Genomic DNA, 10643 nt, shown 5'->3' with positions numbered 1-10643 from the left:
AGTCGCCAATTCGCCGAAGCAGACAGCCGTGCATCGTTTTATGGTCCCTAGAATATACTCGTTTCTCGTTTGAGGTGCGTGTTACAGCCACTACAGCAGTCAAGTTCGCTAGGCCTTGTGAATAATTACTCATAAAATAATGACAACGCGAAGAACACGACACAGGGGTTAACACGCGTAGCTTGTTTATTCGTTAAATAACAGAGTCACGTATCAAGCTCGTCTCCTGAATCGTCCAAGCCGACACCACCCACAAAAATGTTTTTCAGCAGGCTCAGGTCGGCGGAGGGCTTCGAAGAATCATCAGCCTTCTTTTTCGCCCTCTTCGCGACGATCTCTTCGTCGGTAGCGCGCTGCCTGACGTCGATGGACCGTCGCAAGCTGTCATCGTCCTCCACACCTTCCTTGGCTTCACGTCGCAGGCGCTTGCTCTTCTGAACGGCCGATATGTAGAAGTTGGACTCTCGCTTGGCTTGCGCTATCTCGGTGCGCAGCCGCTGGTCTCTCACAGCTTTCTCGTACGCCAGCCGCTCGTTTAGGTGCGTCCACCGGAACCGATGCAGGTACTTGATGCTCCACAGACTGTGGTAATATTCGGCACGGCGTTTCCCACCTACCTGGACGCCGTTCAACGTGGCGGCGACGCGTTTGGCCATTTTCTTGTCCATAAATTCGACCCAGCCCTCGACGAAGTTTCGTGGCTTGCCGTGCTCTTTCTCTGGTTGCAGGAATATGCGCCCCAGTTCGCCGTACTTTGACAGCATGCTCCGCACCGTCTTGACGTTCATCTTGGGTGGGATGTAGCTCAAGTAGACGACGCCCGGAACTTTTTTCTTCTTCTTCACTTTGACCTTTTCCGTTACGGTCTTAGATTTCGCACTCGCAGAGCAAGAAACTGGAGAAGACGCGTTGTCAGATGAAATGGCATAACGAAGTCGTTCGTCGCACATTGCATCGCTTTTCTCTTCCGCCATCTTTGAAAACTGGAAACGGCTATGGCTGGTTACCTGACGGGCTACGACATGAACTACGACTATTTAGAGCGCTGGATCATAGCCTCCTAGATTTCTCTTGCCTGCCGGATGAGCGCGAAACGCCCGTCGTCTATGGTAGCGCTACCTACGTAGGAATAAGGGTTTTTGTACTTGGCCTTTGAGATCGGCAATTTTGGCGTTTGCTTTTCTTTAAGGCTATGCCTTGTGTTCAAGGGGTTGTCTGCTGAATGAGCGCAAAACGCCTGTCATCTATAACGGCGGAACTTACGTAGGGTTAATTAGAATTACGTTTACACCTGTTTTAAAACTTTTTATGTTTTTGTTACATATAAAATTTAAGAACGTAAAAAATGATTTGAAGACGCCTCTACTTAAGTAGCGCCACCACCATAGTTCTGACGATGGCCGTTTCGCAAGTGACCGCTGATAATCCGGCAGCCAAAGAAAATCTAGGAGGCTATGACTAGATGAACGAGAGTGCGTTGCATGGATAGAATAACACCAAACTCTATCTATGCTAAAGACGTCACTTCAAGATTTTCGCATCAAACACCGTGCCGTTATATGATTTGAACGTGTCTACAGGGTTCCACGTATCCTCTAGTCAATAAAAATGAAGTACATTGTCATTTGTGGGTGCTGTAGGCGCACGATTTACAGCTGATCCCCGCGGTGGGTTGAACTCACGGAGGAAAGATTTTTTCCTTCCTTTGTGGTTGAACTTTATGAATTGAGTCACTGTTGCCCACAAGTGAACCCGTACCAATCGTAATAAGCCGGCTGCAGCAGCCATCTTACTAAAGGCCTTATGAGACGATGGGGTTTGGCGAATGGCGATTCAGAACTTAGAAGGTGCGTTTTCCTCGCACGCCCAACGAATTTATCGTGGCAACCTTTTCGGGTCAGATAGTGCACAACGTTCGTCCTTATGTTTCTAGATTTTTGAGTAAGCCTCGAATTCAAGGCAAATTTTATTGCAGATTAAGTCACTGACTATAGTCTCTGCGGATTATTATTTGTCGGAAACAATTCTCTTTTAGTTTATAATTAACGTAGCTTGTAGACTAACAAATCAAAGCCACTTAATGTCTAAGTGGGCACCCCCCAAAAATAGCATATTTCTTAGATCTTTGGAGGGCAAAAGCTGACTTCACTACTGCTGACAAAGCATTGCGTGAGCTTTCACTCCAGCATTTTTTTTTTTTTTCACTCCTTGGGTCCAACCAGCCAACCTAGCCAACGAAATTTCAGAAAATTTCGTTGGGCTAGTATTGCATACATAAAAAAACATACACATTAATTTTTTACGTCCCACGTGGAGATTTCAGTGGGTAGTTTAAAAATAAACTTCACCCTCAATTTTCCTCGGTAATAAGAACACATGATAGTGAAACATATGAAATTAAAGTCCTCAGTTCGTTAATCTCATTCAAGTCAATGTTTACCTTTAGTGCCCCTTTAACAGTGTGGGGAACTATTACGTTAAGTGAGACTTGGGGAGTCAAAGCTATCCGCGATGCCCTACTATTTCCCCTCGATTGGATTTTGTCGCGGCCGGCGTAATTGCATTCTTCGTGGCCGTGCGTCGGGCAGATACGAGTATTTCTTGAATTGAGCGCCATTCCTTGGCGTAACCGAGCGCAATCCAGCAAAAGCCGTCTTAGACAAAGCTGCTAGCCGCTTTGGCAGGCTAGTACCTTTCTCTTGCCTACCTCGGGTAGCCTCTTCCTCGGTAGCATAGCCTTGCGCGGGGTTCGCCTTCAAGGGGAGGGGACGAAGGTACGTGGTTTTCTATTATGTCAATGTATGGGGCCAACTACCCCCGAGTCACAGTGCACCCCCTGTCTGTTGTGTGGGGCTGACTTTGCTCCCTCCACCTCCTAGGTGACTGGGTACAAGCGCTGAAGGCCTCGTAAGTACGAGAAGTCCTGGCCATCCGGAAAAGCCAACACCCGAAGAGCCGACATCCTCCTTCCATCCAGTCCCTCGTTAGAGAGTTTTAGCAAAAGTTACAGAAATACGGTACGCAAATACGGTATAAGGCAGTACGGTAACGCCGCTCCTTTTCAATGACAGTACGTTTCCCGTCTCGTTGCTGAGTGGCAACAATGAGGCGGCGCAACCCAACAGTAGTTTTTCGAAAAAGCTTCTGTGCACGGTGCTGGGGCCCCTCTTCTGGCAAAGAGTCAAAGACCGCGAAATTATGAGTACGTGGTACCGCCATACGGTCCCGTATTTCCGTAACTTGCTAAACCTCTGTATTGGCCCACTTAGAGCAAATACAGCTGCATTCCGACTCGCTCACCACAAGCCACACTCTCACCCCTCTTGGCACGCCTTCTACTGGCTCCCCCTCTTACGCGCCCCACAGCAAGGCCACTTGGCCAGCGTTACACCGCCAGAAAAAAAGTAAACTAAAAGAAAACCTTCGCAATTAAAAGAGATATGCACCTGCACGTATACATGTCTCTATCGAACTCTTTGCCTCTATATATTGTCAAATGAATGTACGCGCACAGCTTTAAGGAGCATCGCAAGCATCGGTAAAGTTTTTTTTTTTTTTTTACTTCAGTCGTGCTACTGTATGAACTCGCGAACGTTTTTTCTGCCATCCATGAGTGCGACCTTCGCTTCGCTACGACATACGACGTCACCTCCCCCTTCTCACTTTCCTCCCACACATAGAGTGCCATAATGACCATAGAGTTTCCCAAAATTAACTAGAGGGCACTCTGGCGCTGCGATCGTTCAGCGACCATGGGAATGATGGGTAGTACGCACATTTGCCTAGTCTTCGTACTTGCGGGCAGCGAATCGTACTTGCGGCTTTGTTTATTAGTGGTTACGGTTTTGTTTTGAAAGAAAGAACGAACCCTTTTAAACTTAGGGACTTGATTCGAAATAGTAAGCTTAAAAGAATAAGGTTGTGAAGCGCAAACGGTGAACATTTGCTTATTTATGTTTTCGTGAAAAAAAAAAACAGCTCCAAGCCACACGAACACACACGGAGCAAGAAGCAGGCCAGAAGTACGAAAATTAAACAAATGTGTGTACTACCCATCATTCCCATGCTCGCTAAAGCGCCGTGTGTTGCAACTCCCATAGACACTAGCGCCAGAGTTCCCTCTAGTAAGTATTGTGGGAAACTCTATGAAAATGACATCCCGAGACGACAAACTGACGAATTTGAGCGTCCAGAGTAACGAGACACTGTGTATATAATCAGACGAATAAGTTTTATTTTCTGCCCCTCCCCGTGGTTCTTGTACTTTAAGATGAACTAACTTAGAGTGAAAGACATGCTGACATAATTTTCTTTCTGTGGCTAAACTTAAGGCTCGACACTCAGTTGGCGTTTTCGGCATGGGAATTTTCTGACCTGTCGGCATTGGCATTCTCAGCATTGGCGTATTCTGACCTGTCGGCGCTGGCGTTCTCGGCATTGGAGTATTCTGACCTGTCGGCGCTGGCGTTCTCGGCATTGGAGTATTCCGACCTGTCAGCGTTGGCGTTCTCGGCATTGGAGTATTCCGACCTGTCAGCGTTGGCATTCTCGGCATTGGAGTATTCCGACCTGTCAGCGCTGGCGTTCTCAGCATTGGCGTATTCCGACCTGTCAGCGTTGGCGTTCTCAGCATTGGCATTTTCCGACCTGTCAGCGTTGGCGTTCTCTGCATTGGAGTATTCCGACCTGTCAGCGTTGGCATTCTCGGCATTGGCATTTTCCGACCTGTCAGCGTTGGCGTTCTCGGCATTGGCGTTTTCCGACCTGTCAGCATTGGCGTTCTCGGCATTGGCGTATTCCGACCTGTCAGCGTTGGCATTCTCAGCATTGGCGTTTTCCGACCTATCAGCGTTGGCGTTCTCGGCATTGGCGTTTTCCGACCTGTCGGCGTTGGCGTTCTCGGCGTTTGCTTGCTCGTTGCGGGCGAAAAGTGACCAGGCTTTAGTTTCAGTCACTGTGAAAAATTAAGACAGAGAAGGAAAGACCAACAGTTAGCCGTTTTTTTTTTCTGAAAGAAGCTTCCACGACACAAACTAAGCACGTCATATTGTAAGGTATGATGAACCAGACCAACAACGTCTTATTAAAGTAAGCACGATTTTTGAGAATCGTTGGTTTCGCGAAAGTAGAGTCGGACCACACGTTCTCAGATCAGCATTTAATGGCTGTTGTACGTTGTGCGAAGCACGATGCACACACTGAAAGAGTGCGTCGCAGTCGGTCAGGCACTGGCGCCTTGAAGCATCGATCGAAAAATGCAATCAGGATGCAATAATACGATATCTGGTAAATTTCCATAGAAAGGGCGTAGGTGCCAATCTTGTCAATTTTACAGAGAAAATACTACTTAACCGCGAAGTAATAGCGTTAGTTCAGGCTTCGTGAAATGTTAGAGGTTGAAGTGTGCTAATGCCCACTCTTCTTCCATCTTATTTTGTCCGTGTTTCTTAGCGCCGTTAAGAAGCATTTAGCTTCCAGTTAAGTACGGTCGCGCGACAACCATTGGGAATCCTCCATAGCTTCATGACTATGCAATTTGTTTCAAGTGATTTGTTAGTTTCAGTTATCTGCAACACCCATAGCTAAGTGCAGTTCCTATACGCATTTGTGAAGATTGGCGGCAGTAACGACATATAAATGGCATCGTTGAACTGCGTCTTGTACCACAAGCATAGCCAACCTTAATTATTGTTCATTACATTCATAAGCGTGACACCTCTTCTAAGCCTGCGCACGGTGCAGTCCCCGGTTGGCCACTTTTGCTACAGCCGACCTAGGCACATGCATTTCCTTTCATCATGTCTGCAGACGAACAAGACAAACAGACTCACCGGTAAGTCCGATCATGACTGTAAAAGACAAACGAAGGCAAGGTTAGATGTACGCGCGTGATTTGAGCGTTATTCTTGAAGCTTGTGCAAGCAGCAGAAAACGTGACGTCTAAGAATCGCAGCTGAGTGATAGGCGGGACACGTAGAAAACTACGGTGTAGCAAAGTGCTAACGATATAAAAAAATCAAGTGCCCTGTAACCTTTTTCCTTGATAATTACGTACGATTCTCTTTATTGAATACGTGGAGTTTACGGGTAAGACGTCTTCTTTGTTTTCTTTCATTGAAGAGGAAATGTTACAACTCGAACATAACTGTTTGGCTCAGCAGCTTTCCGTTAAACATAAGCTAAAACCAATACATATTAGTGCTCCGCCATTCTCGCATCACTTCATGGTGCGTTCGCTCGTTCCAGATTACATTACCGCACATAGTTTCGAAACGTCCCCAACTTGGGGACGTTCGTTAATTCGGACTTTCACAAAACGCCGTTCGGTTTTTTTTTCTGTTACCACTATGCGTTCACGCGAAGAGTGCTACATTGACGCAAGCATCTGTAAATTCCAACTATACTTACATACGTACCAACTACTTACATACGAGCCAACTACTTACATACGTGCTTCGGTCACGAATGAAACGGCGCTTTACACCGCATGCACGATATACACCTGTCAGCAAGGTTGACAGGACGTTAGCGCCATTGCCAAACGAATTCGTGCCCTGATGAAGTGCAAGAAGCTTATAACGAACAAATTTGACTATCAAAAACTCCTAGATGCTGAAACATCACTTTGAAGCCCCCCCCCCCCCCAAAAAAAAAACAGAAAAAAAAACGAGGAGAGTGATGCTCTGAGAATTTTGCGTCCGGCGAACTTTCGCTGATGTGTGTGCCTCCTCCAGTAAAGACCAGTGTGCCATCCGCAGGTGTTTCCATGATACGGCACCGAACAAAAAAGGACACCTACCGACCAGACCGAAGGCGAGGATAAGGGTAAGCTTGGCCATGGCGGTTTATCTGTGTGGTTCGCTTGTCTCGAACCAAACCGATGGGGCAGACAGAAGTAAAACGGTATGGTCACGAACAGGGTCACTCGGCCTTTCCGGACTCCTTATAAGCGGACAGCGGCTTCGCGTACGCGAGATGGCACTCGGGAACCGATGCTCGCGCTACAGCAGTGCGTCGCAATCACGATGCTGCCATTACAGAGGAGATTTACGGTCATAAACACACGCGCGCATGTGATGTACCTGGACTCTTGATCGGACACGGGGGCGCCCTGACCCTCCCTTCTTTCTCTCGTTTAAATTTTTTTCTATCATTTTTTTATCTGCTAACGCTTATACGTGCTCTCTTTATCGTTTTACTTTCGCTCGTTGCCCTCCTTCTCGAACAAGACATCTGTCACAGACTCTCCTCCTTCCCTGCGACGAGCCGAACCTAGCCTGGAACGCTTAACGGTTGACGGTGGTGTCGTTTTCGAAGCCTTAACGGGCCGCAGCCCCGCTACCGAAATATACGATCGCGCCACGAAGAGCGCAGGAAACACGTATACCTCGGGAGATGGCGTCCACGTAAGCGACCAAGGAGAGTGAGGGTAGAGTGCAGCGAGAGCACGGCGGCTGCGGTGGTCCGAGTGTAGAGGAACTACAGCCGAGTTGAGAAAAGATACGGGGCTGGAGTTCAGCGAGAGAGAAAGAGTGAGGGTGGTTGCAGATCACGACGGAGGGGGCAGCTGCGGTCGTAAATAAAGATGCTCTCTGGAGGGCCACAGCACGTCCGCTCGGACAGTTATGCCGGTAGCCCATTGACGAATGACGCGTCCGACTCCCACCCTTCCTTCCGGCCCGAAACTCGCGTCGGTTGCACGAGATGCGAGATACGGGAGACGCACAGAAAAGACATGGCTGATGGGACTGTGCTTCGAAGGTACGCAATATATATGTACGCGAGCTGAGAGAAGTTGGCGCATAGAACGCTAAAGAGTTACTACTGCAGACAACGAGTTGAGAGCCCGTATGACGCACTGTTTGATAGAGTTTCACTGTGACGCAATGAGTTTCAAATCACCCATTTGCTTGTTGACATGTGGATCACCTTTTTACAAGTTTTCAATGTCGCTTACTTAAATGCTTTTTTCAGGGCTCCACAAAGAACTGACTGACATCACTTCCGTGACAGAAAGGCCACACTAGTTTTTCATTTTAGTATTCTTTATAAAAAAAGGGAAACGATCGATTCACAAGAGCTCTGGAAGCGGGGAGGGAGAGGGAAAAGCAGGACAGGGTAGGCCAGAGCCCCATCTGTCAGCAGAAGCGATGGCGCTCAGCACATCTTCCTCCTGTGCGTGTGTGCGGGCCGAATGGTTCAAACGCATGCTGCTGTCTTGCACTCAAACTAAAGAAACAATCAGTGGAGATCGTACATGCATGGTTTGCTGAAAAGTCGCAACAAATGAAACGTAAGCCTTATAGTACGCCAATTCATTCAGCATCCACACGTTCATTCTCATACAAATCCCAAACGGGCTCGTATACAGGGAAATGAGATTAGGCAGGGGTAGGTGCAGGAAAGGGGGCCAGAGTATTCTCATATTTACCACCATTCATAGTATCCTACAAGAGCGCCCCCTCCCCTCCGCTTTGTTTTTGTTCTGCAGTGAGAGTTCAGTGCTCCTATAAATACTCAATGCTGCAGAGAAGGTCCGAGACGCGACTGAGACGATAGGCCTTCCCGCCTCTACATTAGAGCGGTCCGCTCTCCTGCTCTTGAAAAAAAAAAAAAAAAAACGAAGGAGGACTCCTTAAAGACACCAGTAATGTTACTTATCGACGATGCTATTAAAAAGCGCGTTTTGCAGAAATTCCGGTGTCGTTGTCGTTGGTCGCGAGCGAGCGAAAAATCAGCGTTGTCATGGAGCGATAAATCGAAATATATAAAATAAATAATTCGCAAAAAATTTCGGCAGACATCCCACTCAAACTGGAAGTCGATGTCATGCGACGCAGTGGGAAAGTAATGACATCAACCACTTGTTTTATTGATTTCAGTCAAGCATTTTAGACCAACTTTGGACATATCGAGTATGTTCAGTATAGTGTGGGCATGCCCGTAGCCAGGAATCTTTCTCGGTGGGGGGGGGGGGGGGAGGGGGCACCTGCTAAATGCCTTAACCTTTCCTTAGAGGAAAGTACCTATTTAAAGAGCAAAAATGGCTTCTAGATTTTTCTCTCGCTACACTATCTATATGTAGGATTAAATGTACCACGTCGAGTACGCCGACGCCCAAAGGGTATCCTGACGATAGTTATAGCGCGAGAACAGAACGACGACACAGAGACAAGAAGGGCACTTACCAAGTAGCCCAAGCTGCCACACTTCTGAGGTATCCTGACGTAACGACAGCACTCACGTTCGAGCAGAGGTGTAAGTTTTACCCAAATAAACTGCACGCCATAGTGCGATTGTTGATGGACATATCGTGATGCGATTGTCACTGTATTTCCCCGGGTTGAGCGACGGTTGACCATCTATATAAACCTGGTTAAGTAGTAGTTGCCCAGATATGGTTGGCCATATGGGAGTAAATATGTAATGTTTATTACATTCTTATAAAATCCGATAGCAAACGCTGCAACTAAAGTTATAATGCCGACACGCCTTGCTTTTTTCTTGGGTATCGAAGGAGGAAGGGAAGAAATGAAAGGCAGGGAGGTCAACCAGACGCACGTCCGGTTTGCTACCCTGCACTGGGGGAAAGGGTGAGGGGGTTAAAGAAGAGAGAGAAGTGAAGGACAACGTGTGTGTAGATGTGACCTTGTCCATTGCACGCTCATAAGCGGTCGCGTAGTCCGGTCGTCTTTAGAAAATTTAGCAATGCCCGCGTCGCTTTGCTGGCCTGCGACGCGTAGAGCCAGAAAAGTAAGGCACCGATACTCGTTACAATTTCAATCGCGTATGACGTAGCAGTTTGCGCCTAGGTCTGCTCCGACGTGAGTGTATAGAGCCACGGCCGCTGAATGCAACGTGTGCATTTGCATCGAGCGAAGCCCGTAAAGGCGCCCAAACTTGATTTTTCTTAAAGGAAACCTGTGAAAGCTGTCATGCATACAAAGCCTTTTCTCGCCTTCCGACGCCACCAATCACGCTTAGAAATTTCAGAAAGCGCCAGACCGAACAGGTGTGCGTGCGAAGCTGGCGATCCTGTCTTTATGAACGTCATTATATATAGGGTGCCACTCGGAGAGTTGCGATGCAGTCGACGAACGGCGAATGTCTGCGCGGACCAAGACGTTCGGCAGGTGGCCATGTAGCTTCGAATGTGCGGCCGATACGGATAGCGCAAAGTGCAAGCCCGTATTAAGTATTCGGCCGACACTGGGAACTCGCTGAGATAGCGCGGGGTCCGCCTCATTGTATACCCACGGAGCAGAACCATGTTGGTCTTGGCGCTTGCCGTCGCAGCCGTGTCAAGTAAGATTTCAACATCCGTTCGAGAGCTTAGTTTTGTGCTCAAGAAGTACTAAGAAATTTAAATTACAGTCCTTCATCGTCATGGGAAACGGTGAATTAAAGAGACTTAATTGTTCAGTAGCGGTCGAGCAAAAAGGACACGCCTGATGATTTCTTGTTGCGCGGCGAGACGATCGAGGACGAGGCAGAGTCCTTGTAGTCATCGTCGTCATCAGCGCAACAAGAAATCACGAACCACCACCGGTTAGTCCAATTCATCGCTCTGCTAAAGGATACATCATTGACGTAAAAGTGCGCAGGCTGCTCATGCCCCCCCCCCCCCTCCCCGACACCTCACC

At 47.9% G+C, this 10643-nt stretch overlaps 2 protein-coding genes across 3 annotated transcripts; both read right to left on the bottom strand.

Annotated features, from left to right (window-relative positions):
* Positions 1-168: 168 nt before the first annotated feature.
* On the bottom strand, positions 169-1028 carry LOC119181013 (activator of basal transcription 1). The gene has a single exon (XM_037432164.2). It carries the CDS (start codon positions 972-974, stop codon positions 207-209), a length of 768 nt encoding a protein of 255 aa, XP_037288061.2. The 5' UTR covers positions 975-1028; the 3' UTR covers positions 169-206.
* A 3182-nt stretch (positions 1029-4210) lies between these two features.
* LOC119180789 (uncharacterized) lies at positions 4211-7037 on the bottom strand. Of its 2 annotated transcripts, XM_037431926.2 has the most exons (3): positions 6800-7034; positions 5832-5849; positions 4211-4954 (listed from the first exon to the last, which is right to left on the bottom strand). In XM_037431926.2, the coding sequence occupies exons 1-3, from the start codon at positions 6837-6839 to the stop codon at positions 4341-4343; spliced, it is 672 nt and encodes a 223-aa protein (XP_037287823.2). In that variant the 5' UTR covers positions 6840-7034; the 3' UTR covers positions 4211-4340. The 2 variants fall into 2 exon arrangements, with proteins under 2 accessions (XP_037287823.2, XP_075731457.1); XM_075875342.1 differs by lacking the exon at positions 5832-5849 and having other exon boundaries at positions 6800-7037.
* Positions 7038-10643: the final 3606 nt, after the last annotated feature.

This window comes from Rhipicephalus microplus, chromosome 10 (genome assembly GCF_043290135.1).
Source record: "Rhipicephalus microplus isolate Deutch F79 chromosome 10, USDA_Rmic, whole genome shotgun sequence".
Lineage (NCBI taxonomy): Eukaryota > Metazoa > Arthropoda > Arachnida > Ixodida > Ixodidae > Rhipicephalus > Rhipicephalus microplus.
This window is presented reverse-complemented; position numbering and strand designations above follow the sequence as displayed.